The following is a 16342-nucleotide window of genomic DNA, read 5'->3' on the forward strand; positions in this document are numbered from 1 at the left end:
CTGATTGACTGCATGTATCTTTTGAAGTGAAAACAAGCTTCAATTTTTGACCAAATAACTTCATTTTGAGTCAGGTTTCCAGTGTTTTGGTAAAGTTAGTGTGTGCAGAGAAATGACGAGTTAGTGTATATGTAACAAAATGTGGTGTAACAACATGGAATGTGCTTCTGGGAGGAAAATTATCATTTTTTGGCCAACTGTGTTTTGTAGGTGAGAGTCTGTGTTTAGAGTTTTGAAAATGTGTCAAATGAATGGACAAACGCTTGTTAGCGATTGAAAAAAAACTGTATTGTAGTGTAGGCCTATTGCTCTTCTATTGAATGCCTCCATGTGCGAAGGTTTCAAATAGGCTATGTTTGTAATGGATAGTGTGTTATGTAGGCCTGCTGCGCCGATCATCGTCTGTCTGTACCGTCTTTAAGCGTCTTTGTGCCTCTCCGAATCCGATGGAGACTGAACAATAACAATAGGCTAATAATAATAATAATAATAATAATAATAATGATAATAATAATAAAAAACGATTGTCTTGCTCTAAAATGGGATGTCAAAAATGACAAACTGTCATTTCGTCAAAATGGCAAACTGTCCAAAGCAATGTGTTTTTGTGACTTATGAAGCATATCCGTGGTAAGTTGAGTAGACTGCTGTTTCATTGTAATAAGCATTTATCTCCCTCTCCATTGACCAAAACTTTGCCCTGGCATCTCTTCTGGACTGACTGAGTTACGTCGCGTCAGAGAGCTGTGAGGTATGAGCTGAGTTATGTGCATATAGTGTCGAGTGGTGCAATGCTAGTTTTCTCGTCTAACACTCAATAGGCCCGGGTTCAATCTTCGCCTTGAACTTATTGTTGGACTGCTTATTTATCTTTATTTCAAAACGTTTGGTTATTCATCTGTTTATTTCAGATAGTTTGTTATTAAAAACCATTAATGAAAAATAATTGTTCGTCAACATTGAAAAACGGTCATTGAATTCAGTCAATGTAAGCTACAAAATGTCACTCGTGGCAGGGATTGAATCCAGGTCGATTGAGTGCTACACGAGAGAGCTAGCATTGCGCCACTTGCTGCTGTATAGTTACAGAAACAATATCCTAATGTTTTACTAATAGTGGTTTATTTACAGCAAATATGTAAGAAAATGCTTATACATTAGTCTGAGCTTTAACAGATACAACTATAAAACTTAGAAGATATACAACTATAAATGTACGTAGCCTAGGCATACTAAGTAGCCTAAGCCCAAATAAATCCATAAGAGAACTTTGTCCAAGTCCATAGTTGCCCGCAGATGAATGGTTTGGCCGAAACTAATTTAAATTCGACGAGTTTCATCTGGAAATAATTCATAAGAATCGCTTGCCAATGTCCTTTGTTAGTTGCACGCAGATGAATGATTTGGCCAAAACTAATTTAAATACGACGAATTTCAGCTGAAAATATTTTTTACACACGTAGGCCTATGCCTAATAGAACAATGTCGCAATGCATAACAATTCGCTTTTCAAAACAAAATTGCATTTTACCACTGTAAATAGCCTCCATAGACTATGCCATGTAAATGAAAAATAGTTATTAGAATAAATCACATATATAATACATATTGCACATATATAAACTATATGTTTTATGGTAAAATATTATTCTCATGCCCGACTGACAGGAAACTTATAGGAGGGAGCCCTTGCGACATCTGCTGTGAGAAAGGAGAACCGCAGCCTGAACAAAACAAGGCCGAACGTGAGACTGGCAGTGTTGTCACGGAAGTAAGAGCAAAATAGCTCTAAACTAGTTTTTACCGGTGTGCTTTTGATCATGTAAAAATACTGGGTGATAAAACACGCGTATTTAGGAAAAGTTGTGAACGTAGGGTTCTGGAATTTAAACACATACACTGCCCCTTAACCCTCCAACCCCTACATACATACAGTACCCCCCCCCCTTTTTTTTTTTAACTGTCCCACCACCACTCCACCCAAGACATCGCACATGCCTGTCCTTACGATTCCCTTGCCCCTCACACACACACACACACACACACACACACACACACACACACACACACACACACACACACACACACACACACACACACACACATGCTCCCTCTCCTAGCACGACCCCAGGCAGTTGGGTTGGCCCCTTGAGCCGTGGATCTGCCCAAGGTTTCTTCCTGGACAAGGGAGTTTTTCCTTGCCCCTGTTGCTCCTGGGTGTCCCTTGGTGCTCCCCAACACCTCTTTTTTTAGTATCTATTTGTTTATTTTTCTTTTAAATTTATTTCTGTAGTTGAATAGACACTTGAGCACAAGGAATATCAATACTTATAAATGCTTATTTATGAGTACATGACAATAAACTTTGAACTTTGAACTTAATCATTGCATATTTCTTACAGTCTACAGTTTCTGCAACAGGTGGCGTACAACATTTATCAGATTGATTGTAACCTGCTCTATGAGGTAGCTACTGTAAGGAATGACCTGCAATTTACACTGCATTACACCTCTCTTGCACATTCATAAATATTAGTTTTGTAAATGATCATATTTTATATATGGTTATTGCTCCTCTATTCTAATAATGACTTTCAAGTCTGTGTTTTTACCTTTAAGATCCATTGTGACTTTATTTATGACGTTAGGGAGGCGGGATGTTTTGTTAAGGGAGTTCCTGTGATAAAAAGGAAGTGTTTCTGTTTGGAACTGAATTGTACGCTGTGTGCAAATGTAGCTTACTTTAAGCAGTGCTCTACCAATCATAGTAATAAATGCTCGACATGGAATATTTACTTTACAAAACCATGGCCTTTCTTGTATTAGGTAACGTATATGGACAAATAATACCTTGTAATTCTGTGCTAACAACATACATTACTTTTTTGTAGTTTCATATTTTGTTCAGGTTGCATTTATGTCAAATGTGGTATCAGCGTAGAACAGCAGTGACAGTAGTCAGAACAGAACAAAGTAGATGGAAACACAAGCAACATTCACAAAGGGGTTAGCTTGTGTTTCCATCTAGTTTGGAAACACACTAATATTGTCAGTATTTAATATAAGTATACAGTATGTAACAGTAATTCTATAGTAAGTGATGGATGCTCTGTAGTATTTTGTAGCACTATAAGATATTAAGTCTTTAAATTACCCATTGTGTCAGGCTTGTGCTCATGCCAAAATGAGATACTGCTGGATGGGCCTCTTAATGGATCAGTCGGAGGAAGTGTGGTGTTCAACCTCACCAACCCACCATCTAAACCACCTTCAAAAATCAGCTGGATTTCTCCAAGCAATATAGAGATATTCGCTTTACTTGGTAATACAGAGGTGATGCATCCTGATTACACTGGTAGAGTCTCTGTGAACAAAGCCACAGCTTCACTGGAGCTCAGGAGTCTGACTCTCATGGACACTGGGGAGTACACTCTGAGCATCACCACTGATGTTGCAAGACAAGGAAAAACATCACTGACCGTGTTTGGTATGTAATTGTCCCTGACAGAATGCATGGTTCAGTATTCTATCAGCTGCTGTGTGTGATGGGTATGTCTTCTTTATGACTGTTCTGCTAGCAAGCTGGTTTCTAAATTACTTTACTTTTTGCATCATGATGATTGTAGTCAACCTATTGGATATATATCTTCCACAGTGTATCCTGACTAAATATTGATTTAGATGTATTACAGTATCTGCTTTATGTACTCTACATAACACTTTGATTATATGTAAGCTGCATTTAAATCTGCTTTACTGGCATGGCATTGCAACTAGCATGGCAGGCATTGTTACCTTTAATAATGCGACCTTCACCAGGTTGATTGTTTCATGTTAATTTTCAAACTATGATTAAACGATGAAGAAACTTGTATATCAAAGCATGCTCTGTGTAATTCACTCTCTTGTAGAGAACATATCACATCCCATCATAAGCATCAACGGCACCCCCATAGCTGGCAACAGCTCTGTCAACTTAACCTGTGATGCTCAAGGTACCATCGTTACCAGAGAGTGGACAAAGGATGAGAAGCCTTTGTCTCCTAGCAACAGCACCATCCTCCATGAGGAAAACAGAATATTGTCCATTGACCCAGTAGAGAAGGAAGACGAGGGGCAGTACACATGCACACTCATCAATCCATTCAGCTCTGTTAGTGAGAACTACGACCTTGTGGTCAATTGTGAGTATATATCTGAATTAGTATTAAACTGCTAATAGATCTCAAGCAATGAAACATTTGGTGGAGCATGTTTCATTGTGTTTTCATTACAGATGGGCCACTGAGCGTCCACATAAGCCCAGCCCCTGAGGTAACACCAGGGGATAGAGTGTCTCTTGACTGCTCTGCTGACTCTGTTCCACCTGCCAGTTTTACCTGGATGTTCAACAAGACTCAAATAGGAGACAAGTCACAGCTGGTCATTGAGAAAGTGGACCAGAGCCATGCTGGGATGTACACCTGCACAGCTTTGAACAGCATCACTGCTCTCAGTTTATCAGAAGAGCAAATGCTGAGAGTAAATGGTATGTCTGTTAATATTAATAACACTACCAGGGAATTATTATGGCTACTGTAACTTTGTAAGGCTCTCCGGTCACCAGTTAGCTAGTCAATGTTGAGTGCAATATGTCTTATTCGTCTTTTATTTACTTAGGCTGCGCAAAGTACAGGTCATTGCAAGATGGTTCATGCTATGTTTAAGGAAAACGAATACTGGTAATAATTGAGGCAAATCTACAAAGGCAAAATAGGCCTACAGGCCAGCTCCAAACTGAGTGCAGAGCAGGCTGATAACTAACCTGAACTTGTAAATTACGAGAACAGCATCACCACTTCCTTGGCCTCTTCATGTTTTCCATATAACCAAATAACCAAATGCAAACAATAACATGCATACCCAACCCTGGAACTGACTGGGGCAATTGCACGCACGCACGCACACACACACACACACACACACACACACACATACACACACACACACACACTGTTGGCTAGTTTGGACTTATTACACACAGTTGTTTTTAGCAGTTGCTTAAAAAGGCAAATAAATTGACAAAGAGCAGACTATTTGTAAAATGAATAATGCACGGTAGATCGTACCAATCTTCAACTATGGTCTTTATTTCTGCTACTTAGGCTGCGCAAAGCACAGGCCTTTATTTAAGGCTGACTTCCAGGCAGACCCTATTTCTTATGTGCGTTTTATTGTGAGACCAGAGCAACATGCGTTTTGTTTCTAGCGGCACCGGTAGCCTATCAAAAGCAGTATAGGTTTTCGGTTTAGTTTGGGATTTAATTTACTTTTGGTCTGATTGGGGATGTTGCTAAATTTTGAGACTGATGGGCACTGAAATATGGGGGGTATTTGAAGGTTAAGTTTCATGTTGCTGAAAGAGTGTTGGGATTTCCACCCATTGTTTGCGGGAGGCGCTTTCATCCATTCATTGTAAGTGCACTGAAACCTTACTGCGTAGCCAAGTAGCCTATTGAATTTTTTTTTTTTTTTAATTATCGATAGGCCTACTTCTACGAAACCTAAAGGTAAATTCTCATTTGACCATTCTATGCAGTTAACTGAAATGGTAAGCCCCTTCTTCAAATTGAGCCTTGAGATGGTGGCTGCTGTTGAAAATGAGTTATTATGCATGCAGCCGGTCCATCTCTCTCCAACATTGCGAATGCATTGTTATCGCAAACCGCAAACCATCCACGCCGACACAGCTGATTCTTTGATTGATTCTAAGCTGTTTTGATGTAGGGGATGGGTAAACTGGCGCGCTACAAACATGCTACCAATCAAATGTAATAGTAGTAGGACTAGCCTACTTAGACACTTTAGTCATGGGCAACGTTGCCATGTTAATTTGGGCTAGAAGTGCTTGCTTGTGGTGGCGCTCCTGTCCGCTGCTTCTCCCGAATTGTGTTTGGCAAATTTGTTATTGGGGGAAACACGGAGAAACGAGATGGTCAGTCCTCGTATTTTTTCTTCACGTTTCGGCTAAGTAATACGTTAAAGTCTTCTTCCGTATTGAACAGACGCTCGGCATGTCAAATTGCAGTTGCAGAGTTTTTCGAATGTTTTACAACCCAGCTGGTATCCGCTGTTCATTCCGATATATCCCCACTCGGCGGTAGGCCTAGGCCTATTTAACTTAAAAACAACGTGCCATTCCGACATGAGGTCATTAATAGGCTATTAATGTCATAACTATTAGGCTACATTAGGCTTACTATGCATGGCTGTAGGCAGCTATGAGGCCACTGAGATCTGGACCTCATCGGTTTTGAGAGCTGGAAATACATGTGTTTGCTAAATATCGGTTGTTGTGCATGTTGCGTTCGCGACTCGGGGAAGTGAAGGCAGTTCTGTAAAGACATTGCAAGTTTTCATGGAGATCATCTGCGCCGCGCTGCGCAGCTGTAGCTGATTGTGAAAGCCGATTGGAATTACATAAGTTTAGAGCGAACGTTTCAACTATGTTTGCCATGGTAGACAAAAACACTCAAATAAAACAATAGCCTAAAAAATAACTGCATGCGTAATGGACACGGCTCTATATCCTAAATAATTTTCGAGGTTCGCCATTTGGTAATATGACCTATCCTTACTGACAATAATTTAGATTGAGCACAACTAAAGTTGCACGAAGGCAAAATACAGTCCTAAAAGCCTATTCTATATAGCCTGGCCAATATTGTAGATGTGCAAAAGCAGCATTTGCGTGCGTGCTTGCCGGTGAGGTGTAGCCTACAAAAATGAGCATAACATCTGATTATTAAAGTATGGCTATAGGATATAGGCTAGAGAAGAGTTGGTTTAAAATTCAAGTGTAGTAAAAAAGTTTGTGCACATCCCCGGTCAAGGTGCAGAACAAGAGTAGCCTAGGCTAAATCATAAAAAAATGGAAAAAGGTTCGCACACTTGAAATCCTTCTTTTTTGATTTGATTTTATTTTCTTTATCACAAAGGAATGACGTTTCGACCGTGTGGTCTTCTTTAGATTAAAATTCAAGTACAGTACGTGCGCTATTTAACCCCTCGAGACCGACTGCAGTCTTCTGACACAGCCAGACGACTCTCCCAACCCATTCATTCGTTCTGGCCGATATAACCCACTCATTCGTTTTGTGCATATATAGATTCCTGCATGCTGCATTACCGTGACCCTTAGCCTACCTTGTGGGTGATTTTTTCTCATTGGAATACAGCAGGACAGGATGCCTTTTATCTAACAAACGCAAAAGCTGAGATTGTTGGAAGGACTAGGCTACTCAACAAACTTGTTTTTCATTTCTGGGAGATCTCGTTATCGTTTTGGATTGTCGGATTTTTATACTTATTGTTTGGACTTATGGACAATGAACTTAGAGGGGTGGTTGTTAGTGCTTTACAAAGCTTTGTGTTAATAAGTGTCGGTCCTCCTATCTTTCAGCTCACTGCGCGATGCAGTTGCGCATAGTGGCCACGAAGTCATTAACTGTTTACGACACAATACATGATATTTGTGTTTTTCCTTTCTTAGATTTAATGCATGTTTGACATGTAAACAGGCCTTCAGTCCGTTAACTTAAGGCCTTCCTTTGCATGGGGTTGCTCGCATCCGCCCGTAACCTAGGCTATTATGTGCGTAGTGGCTGTATACTCTTGATTATAATAAGATGCGAATTGTTACAGGACAACTTAAACTGACTTCCCCAATGCTTCCCCGCAGCACATTACATTTTAATATAGGCTAATATAGGATGAACAAAGTCTATGGACTTGCTATATTAAATCCAGTAGCCTAATAATTATATGTGCCACGTCCGATTTCGCTAGTGATGTAGTAGGCTACGTTTAAACATCGACAAACGTCTGTGTGAGACTACCCATTTCATGAAGAGCAATTGTCTTGTGCGATCATTCCCCCTCCCCCACACTTGTCTAACCAGTTCACTAGACATTATAGCCTACCTATATGCGGCATTGAGGACGATTGCCTCCCTCCCCCCTCTCTCTCGACAGACACTTCCTGACACTAGGGCTCGGGACCATGACATCAAAACTTCGCGGGCACAGCCAGCTCAGCCTCTGGTGGAGCATGGCGGAACTACAAGGGTCTGGCGAGAGTCAGGCTAACATTGGCAGCTTCACTCCTTAGTTTACTATGGATTAGGCTACTATGGATTTACTCCCGCCTTTTAGTGTGTTCCTGTTACTTAGTTTTTGCCTTCTTGGTCGTATGTTGCTGTGTAGTGGGGTGTAACAGTGCAACCCACGATCGCAAGAGGAAAAGAATAAATCGCTACTATATTTCTGCGTCTTGTCTTGTGCATCTGAATGAATGGATATTACGTTCAGTGCGCTACCAAATGTCGGCGATATTCCTAGAATGCAAGGCGTGTGCCCGAGCCCTATTATGTAAATGTAAAAATGTGTGTGTGTGTGTGTGTGTGTGTGTGTGTGTGTGTGTGTGTGTGTTTGCGCTGAACCACTAATTCACATATTAACTTTTCTTTTCAGCAGACATCGCAATCATAAAAAAATCGCAAAACTTTTTAATAAAATAATGCCTCTTGTCTTAATGGGTTCCGGAGAGGTTCGTAGAGTAAGTTTTGAACCCCGGTCGCTGACGTGTAATTAAGATGCCTCAACCAGTTACGCCACAGTTCGAGTGTCAATATCTCCGCACTTAGTCAAGAAATATAAAGGATTCAGTCAGTCGAGTTCATTTATTCGCGGCATGCACTTGAAACGCCAATCAAAAGTTCTGACATGTTAAACTGACGTTAGTCATTAATTCACCACATGATAAAATGCTGTTATATTGACGCACAGTAGCCCACGGTAGTCTATGTCTATCTCTGAATCAACATGAACATGCATAACGAGATCCATATATTCTAAGTTGCTAGAAACTTCTTTTGCGGAGCTAGGCCTACTAGTCGATGGTTACAATGAATCACCCTCACTGCCCTATCGCATATCTGACCATCCATTGTTACAATGTTACAAAATGCGCGATCTTCTCCATGCATGTAGCCTACGGTTATAAGTAAAGTGACTAGGGCTGGGACTCGATTAAAAAAATTAATCTAATTAATTAGAGGCTTTGTAATTAATTAATCGAAATTAATCGCATTTTAATTGTATATGAATATATGACCTGAGAACAGTGAGAAGAATTTTTTTTTCACATGGATTTTTAGTATAGCCTACTATTGGATAATGACTGAATACATAGGCCTAAGCTTAAGCAACAAAAATATTGTTTATTAATAAGTCCAACAGACCAGTGCAATTTTTGCCATAAAGTGTAGCAATACCATATTTAGAAATAGTACATTTTCAGAAATCCATATAGCCTATAGATAGGTAGGCCTTCTGTAAACTATAATACTGTGATATCCTGTTAATTGTGTCACCTGTTACCTTGAGTTGAGTTCATGAAATTGTTGTGTCCCTTTAAGGGGAACTGGGGGGCGGAGTTTACGTGTGTGCGTGTGTGTTTGTATGCGGTTCTGAGTGTGAAGTTTCTTTTAGGTCTATGAAAATTGGACATGGAATTAGGTGCGGTGGATTACTGTTATAAGCGTGAGTTGTGGTTGTAACAGCAACTCGGTTGCTATTTGTTTAATAAATAAAGCTCAGAGGTTTCCCTCAAGTCACTTTGTCCACGCTAGCAGCTAGCTGCTTTATGTTTTGCACTGAGGTGATACCTGCGGTGATACGTCCTTGTTGCATAGGTTGCACACATCTACGCTTCCATCCGTTCGTTTTTTGTCTTTCCCATCCACGGGGCCAACCAAAGCGGTCACATCAGCTTCTTTGTTCATGTTCACTGTGCCACTGTGGTTTGTTTTGTCTGAACCGAACTCATGCGCGTTACTTGGTGCTCCAGTATAATCGGTCCGTCTGAAACTCATCCAGTGAGAAACGTTCCGCGGTGCAAAAATAAATAGGCATACGATTAAAATGCGTCAATTTTTTTAATGCATTAATGTTTGTGTAATTAATTAATCGTAATTAACGCGCTAAAGTCCCGGCCCTAAAAGTGACATGGTAGGCATGTAGGCCTATTAAAGATATTTCTGTTAAATACATTTTATTTTCAGTTGTCAAAAGTGGTGGGGACAAAATCTGTGATAAAGTGCTGGGTAAGATACCCAGCGTCGCCGGTTAAAATGAACATGCCTCCGTTTTAAAATAGCCTATAGGCCTACACATTTCTAAGTATTCCTAGCATAAATGTAGCCTAAATGTCCATCTTGTCCATCTCTTTCGTCTTCGCCTTGACAATAATAGCCTATTCACGGAAATGCGGTCTTGTAACCGTAATACATTCATGAATTAATCTAAGGTTGCCTATCGAGTCTTTCAGGTTGAATTGAAGGCTTCTAAAACCATTTTCATTAATTTTGAAAATGGTTTTATTGAAACGTCGTTTGATTATAATTTCGCCAGTCATCACCTTCATTTTAATGATTAAATGAGACGGATATGCGGAGCATTTCTCTCCCTCTCCATTGACCAAAACGTTGCTCTGGCATCTCTGCTGGACTGACTGAGTTATAGGCTACGTCGAGTGAGAGAGCCAGCTGTGAGGTAGGATGTAAAACATTCGAAAACTCTGAAACTGCAATCTGACATGCCGAGCGTGATGTCTCTTTTCTCCGCTTGTCACCAGCGCGGTGTCTACGGGGTTTTCCGTGTTTTCCGGTATGAGCCGAACCTTCATTTTATTAGGTCGGTCTTATGTTGCCCCCTTGCGGTTGCAAAGTCCCGATGCTTCGGGATTCCCGATGTTCGGGAAAGAAAGGAGCATTCTCAACCCGTACCATCTGTAAGGTTTAAGACACGACTTGTTGAAGCAAAGCCTTTTTTTTGCATGCCAAAGTACGAACGACTCTCTCTTTTCTTAGATGACGGCAAATAAGAGTTTGTGCTTTTTGAACCTGTCAAAGATGGACTAGTTTTATTTCAGTTATGTACAGTTAAAGTAGGCTTCAGTAGTTGTGAGTAGAAAGGTTCTTGGTATTTTGAGCCCCCAACGTTGTCTTCAAGGCAGCGCTGCCTGGAAGGCGCTGGGGTTAGGCATGGGTTAAGGTTAGGGTTAGGGTTAGGAGTAGGATCAACAGTGTCAACAGTGGCAGCGCTGCCTGGAAGACAACTCAGAAAACAGCTCTTTGAGCTAGCTTGCCTTTGATCAAGCTACCACATGACCACTCATTAGCCTAATATTTGTATAAACACTTCCACATAGTAAGTAACCCAGACATGGCGAAACAACTAAAAACTGTTAAAAGCTAAATTACTGTAGAGCTGGTAAATATACAGGCCTATTGACAGGGTACATGGATGTTAGACATCGGGTGTAAATAGTATTGTTTATTAGACACCCCGGTGTAAATAGTATTGTTGATTATACACTATACACCCGGGTGTAAATAGTAATGTTCATTAGCATCTGCCTAAAAATTATCCCGTCAAGATCCTGAAATGCATTAAGACTGTTAAATTAAGACTGCATCTGCAGGGGTAAAACTCGAAATCAGCGTACGAGTTTAACTAGGAACCAGCTGTTCCTGTGTGAGTTGTTACACAGCAATCACGTTCAACTTCGTGCGCAGCTGTGTGTTAAACTCCAAAACCTCTGTTTTAAGGAGCACAGTTTTAAAGCGTAGCACAGCGCAATGCTAAGGACAGGACACCCTGCTATGTTAAAAATTGGTCCATCTCATTTCAAGGTTTCAATTCACGATTGGAATAATGGTTTCATATTTGTTAGGCAACTTTGTAAAATACCTATATTATATACACTCAAAATAATTTGGGGCAGAAGCCCCGGCAAAAACAGTTTCTCTCTTAAGTCAGACAGTAACAACTGTGAAGGGATGCTGACATACTCAGCTGGTCATTGGTTTAAAACTATAATAATAGACATTCCAGGTTGCATACTGTAAGGAATTTTTTTTTTTCTCTATTGTTTATTCCAGATAAAGATTCCGGAATTCTAAACGGGGGACTATCTAATGGATTGTCTGATGGAGCAATAGCGGGGATCGTTATTGGCACCATTTCCATGTTGTTTTGTGTCCATTAGGCCATTGATTAAATTGACATTGTTTTATTATTGCTAATTATTCCATAGTTTTTGCTTATTATTATACAATTGATTGAATGACGTTATTGTTTATTTACTATTCTCCCATTTAGTCATTGTTTAATTTCATTAGCTTTTCTTACAGTATATTGATACTGTTTATTGTTTATGTTGCTATTCTCTTTAGTCAACACTATGGACTGACCAACTGCTAAATTTAATTATTGTATTGTTTTTGTTTGTATGTCGCTTTGGACAAAGGCGTCTGCTAAGCAACATAACCGTAACCGTAACCATTTCAGGTGTAGCTCTGGTTGGAGGCTCAGTAGCTTTCGGCACAAAGAAGGCCGGAGTATGGTAGTGCTTAATGGAGAGACTGATGTTATTTAACACTTAATCATTTATGTGACACTGAGCTGTTTACTATTAAAAAAAATAGAAATCAAATAGAAATAGATTCCAATTACTGATTCAAAATAATTAGGTAACAGATTGTGATAAGTTTGTCATCTACGAAACTGATTTTTATAAATCTTGATCAGTAAATGCTTCAAAGCTATTAAAAATGTGTGGTAGCTACTAGCTACAATACACTTTTAAACAGAAACTGTGGTTTAAAACATGTCACAATATTAAATGGTATTCTTTTCAATGATCTAGAGGGTGATCTACATGTATCATCTTGTAATTATTTACAAAATGATTTTCTAATAAAACGGTTGCAACAACATTGCACTTTGCACCTTGACACATGATTGGATTATTATGTGGTACAGTATGTTTATTCATAACTCTTCCGCTAACTAAAAACATTGTACCTTGATACCTAAATTACTTCACGTCCCATTGATTTGTTTTAAAAGTCTTGAATGGTAGTTTCTTTCATGAACAGCAGTCATTACAAACCCTACGGTTTCTCAATATGCAGTAGCATTTCACCAGTATAGTTTTGACTCGGTTCTTCTCTCCACTCCAGGTTCTGACTTCATTTAAAGAGCTTCCTTGTATACACAGGTTTAATTATTTACGTTACCAGGGGTATACAGCCCACAATTACCATCAGTGATCAGGATAACTCACTGTGACTCATTCACTAGATATGGCCTTGGAAAATGACTTGAAACAAAAATACACTTTATCTTAGAATGATGTAAAGTGGAAGCTTACAGGGGGGCTACACCAGATGCGTAACTGAAGCGTTCCGTTCGCGACGCGTATGTTGCAGCCGGTCGTAGCAGTTAATAATCACTGTAGTCAATGGAAGTAGCTACACCAGACGCAACACTGGCGCGTACATTCGAAAAAAATAGACCCATCTTCTCAAATGGGTTTTACGCGTCGCGAACGGAACGCTTCAGTTATGCATCTGGTGTAGCCCCCCTGTTAGAATAGAATAGAATAGACTTTAATCAAAGAGTAGTACCCCAATAGAAATTCTATACTCTTTCCTTTATTTGTCATTGTGTAGTACCACAATATATATATTTTTGGACAGCAGACACTCTCTCCACTCTCCATTTAGGTCTGGACTTTAGACTTTTCAACGTTCCTCCTCAATTAATAGCAACCCCAGTGTAAACTGTTTAGGTGGAGGACAAATTCACTGCTGGCAACGCAAGGGAGGCATGGCAAGGACTTAACATCATGATGGGCAGAACAGTCAAATCTGCCCAGATTCAGTGCCCTGCAGAGCAACTCAACACCTACTATGGCAGGTTCAACAAGCCTGCCCGAAAGGACTGGCCCCTGATCAACACCACTCACTCAGCCATCACAGTGGATAAAAAGGTGTCAACCCCCGGAAAGCATCTGGTCCTGATGGGCTGAGAGGCAGGGTACTGAGGGAATGCTCAGCCCAGTTGGGTGACGTCATCACCCGGCTATTCTACCAGCTGCTCCAACTGTGCCCCACAGACATGGAAAGAGTCCACCATCATACCTGTGCCAAAAAAGACCAGTGACCAGTGGCTTCAGACCAGTGGCTCTTACCTCAACACTATGTAAGTGTATGGAGAGAGTGCTGAGCAACCATCTTACTGCTGTGGTGGCAGACAGATTAGATCCTCTCCAGTTCACCTACAAGCTAAATTGAGGGGTGGATGATGCCTGCCTCACTCTTCTGGACACCATATGCCAGCACCTGGACTCTTCACAACCACACACAAGGATTTTATTTATGGACTTCGGCTTTTGACACTGTTGACCCACACATTCTATGTGACCGTCTCCTGGAATTAGAGGTCAACCCAACTCTGATTTTATGGATAAAATACTTTTAATTGGATAGACTCCAGCATGTCGTGGTCAATGGTTTTACATCCAAAAACATTGTTTTAAGCACAGGAGCTGTGTTTTATCCCCCATTTTATTTTCTATATACAAACAACCAATATGGAAAATATATCGAAAAAAAACTTAAATGCCAGCAATGTGTTTTATATACAAAACTAAGACCTGATAGATTTTTATATGACAGCCGTGGTGTACTGGTTAGCGCACCGGGCTTGTAACCGGAGGGTTGCCGGTTCGATCCCCGACCAGTCCACCATGGTTGAAGTGCCCTTGAGCAAGGCACCTAACCCCTCACTGCTCCCCGAGCGCCGCTGGTTGGGCAGGCATCTCACTGCTCTGGGTTGTGTGATTCACCTCACTGTGTGTTCACTGTGTGCTGTGTGTTCACTAATTCGGTTAAATTGGGTTAAATGCAGAGAACTGAATTTCCCTCACAGGATCAAAAAAGTATTATAAAAAAATAAATTAAAAAAAAAAAAAAAAAACATTATGATAATTGCTAAAACATGTAACCTGTAAGGACTATATATGACGTTGTATGAGGAAAACAAGAAAGGGGCCACTTTCAAGAGTAAATCATACAAGTTTTGTATATAAAACACATTGCTGGCATATACGTTTTTTCTATATCTTTTCCATATGGGAACATCACATGCAACAACACAGACTTTTCACTGCTAAAGTATGCAGACGACATGGCCCTTGTAGCCCACATCAGGGACATGAACTCCCTTGCTGCATACCATGGGCTGGTGGGCAAGCTCTTGGACTGGATAGAAGAAAGCTCCTCGGAACTTAACATCTCCAAAATCAAGGAACTATGCTGTCGGGGGAAGCGAACACCTAATGCCCCTCACCCTCACCCCCGCTTTGAATCCCTGAAGCTGCATGGGCAGGCAGTGGAGCAGGTAGAGGCCTTCAAGTACTGTACCTGGGCATGGAGACTGACAGTTGCCTGTCCTTCTCCCAGCACACTGACTCAGTGTACAAGAAGACACAGCAACGGATATTCCTGCTAAGGAAACGTAGAGACTTTAGTGTCAAAAAGGACATTTTAACTGTGGTTTACAAATCACTTGTTGAATCAATTCTCACCTTAAATATCTCATCCTGGTTCAACTTCACATCTGTTAAAAGTAAATCAAAGCTTTCTAGGGTCATTAATAGTGCTGTCAAAAATATCGCGTTATTAAGGCATTAACTCCCTGAGCCCTGAATAGCCCTGAAGCCCTGAAGCCCCGGCAAAAAAGGTTGACAGTAACAACAGGGATACTGATATACTCTGCTGGTCATTGGTTTAAAATTATAAGAGTAGACTACATTCCAGGTTGCATATTGTAAGAAAATATTTTTTTCTCTTTTATTTATTCCAGGTGGAATAGGAAGCGAGGGACCATCTGATGATGTATTGCCTGATGGAGCAATAGCGGGGATTGCTATTGGCACCATTGCAGGTGTAGCTCTGGTTGGAGGCTCAGTAGCTTTCGGCACAAAGAAGGCCGGGGTATGGTAGTGCTTAATGGAGAGTCTAATGGAGAGACTGATGTTATTTAACACTTGATCATTTCTGTGACACTGGGCTGTTTACTATGAAAAAATAAAAAAAAATGAAAAATAGAAATAGATTCCAATTACTGATTAGATTCAAAATAATTAGGTCACAGAGTGTGAGTTTGTCTTCTACAAAACTGATTTTATAAATATTGCTATGTAAATGCTTCGAAGCTATTAAAAATATGCGGTAGCTACAATACACTTTTAAACAGAGATTGTGGTAGAAAACCTGTAACAATTTATAATGAATGGTAAATGGTATTATTTTCAATGATCTAAACATCATCTTGTAATTTTTTACAAAATGCTTTTCTAATAAAACTGTTGCAACAACATTGCACTTTGCACCTTGACACATTATTTGATTATTATGTGGCATGTTTTTTCATAACAGTTCCGCAATCT

At 40.2% G+C, this 16342-nt stretch overlaps 1 protein-coding gene across 2 annotated transcripts; it reads left to right on the plus strand.

The window, feature by feature from the left end:
* The first annotated feature begins 2736 nt into the window (after positions 1-2736).
* LOC134082968 (carcinoembryonic antigen-related cell adhesion molecule 1-like) lies at positions 2737-15998 on the plus strand. Of its 2 annotated transcripts, none has more exons than XM_062539035.1 (5): positions 2737-2826; positions 3167-3487; positions 3912-4184; positions 4277-4528; positions 15757-15998. In XM_062539035.1, the coding sequence occupies exons 1-5, from the start codon at positions 2775-2777 to the stop codon at positions 15894-15896; spliced, it is 1038 nt and encodes a 345-aa protein (XP_062395019.1). In that variant the 5' UTR covers positions 2737-2774; the 3' UTR covers positions 15897-15998. The 2 variants fall into 2 exon arrangements, with proteins under 2 accessions (XP_062395019.1, XP_062395020.1); XM_062539036.1 differs by lacking the exon at positions 15757-15998 and adding an exon at positions 11985-12823.
* The last annotated feature ends 344 nt before the right edge of the window (positions 15999-16342 follow it).

Source organism: Sardina pilchardus, chromosome 6 (assembly GCF_963854185.1).
Source record: "Sardina pilchardus chromosome 6, fSarPil1.1, whole genome shotgun sequence".
Taxonomy (NCBI): domain Eukaryota; kingdom Metazoa; phylum Chordata; class Actinopteri; order Clupeiformes; family Clupeidae; genus Sardina; species Sardina pilchardus.

What these genes read in the sequence shown, in the direction of transcription:
- LOC134082968 (XM_062539035.1), top strand. Translation starts at nt 2,775, where the DNA reads ATGCTCGACATGGAATATTTACTTTACAAAACCATGGCCTTTCTTGTA. An exon ending in CATGGCCTTTCTTGTATTAG is followed by an intron (nt 2,827 to 3,166) that starts GTAACGTATATG and finishes CCATTGTGTCAG; the next exon opens with GCTTGTGCTCATGCCAAAAT. An exon ending in CTACGACCTTGTGGTCAATT is followed by an intron (nt 4,185 to 4,276) that starts GTGAGTATATAT and finishes TTTTCATTACAG; the next exon opens with ATGGGCCACTGAGCGTCCAC.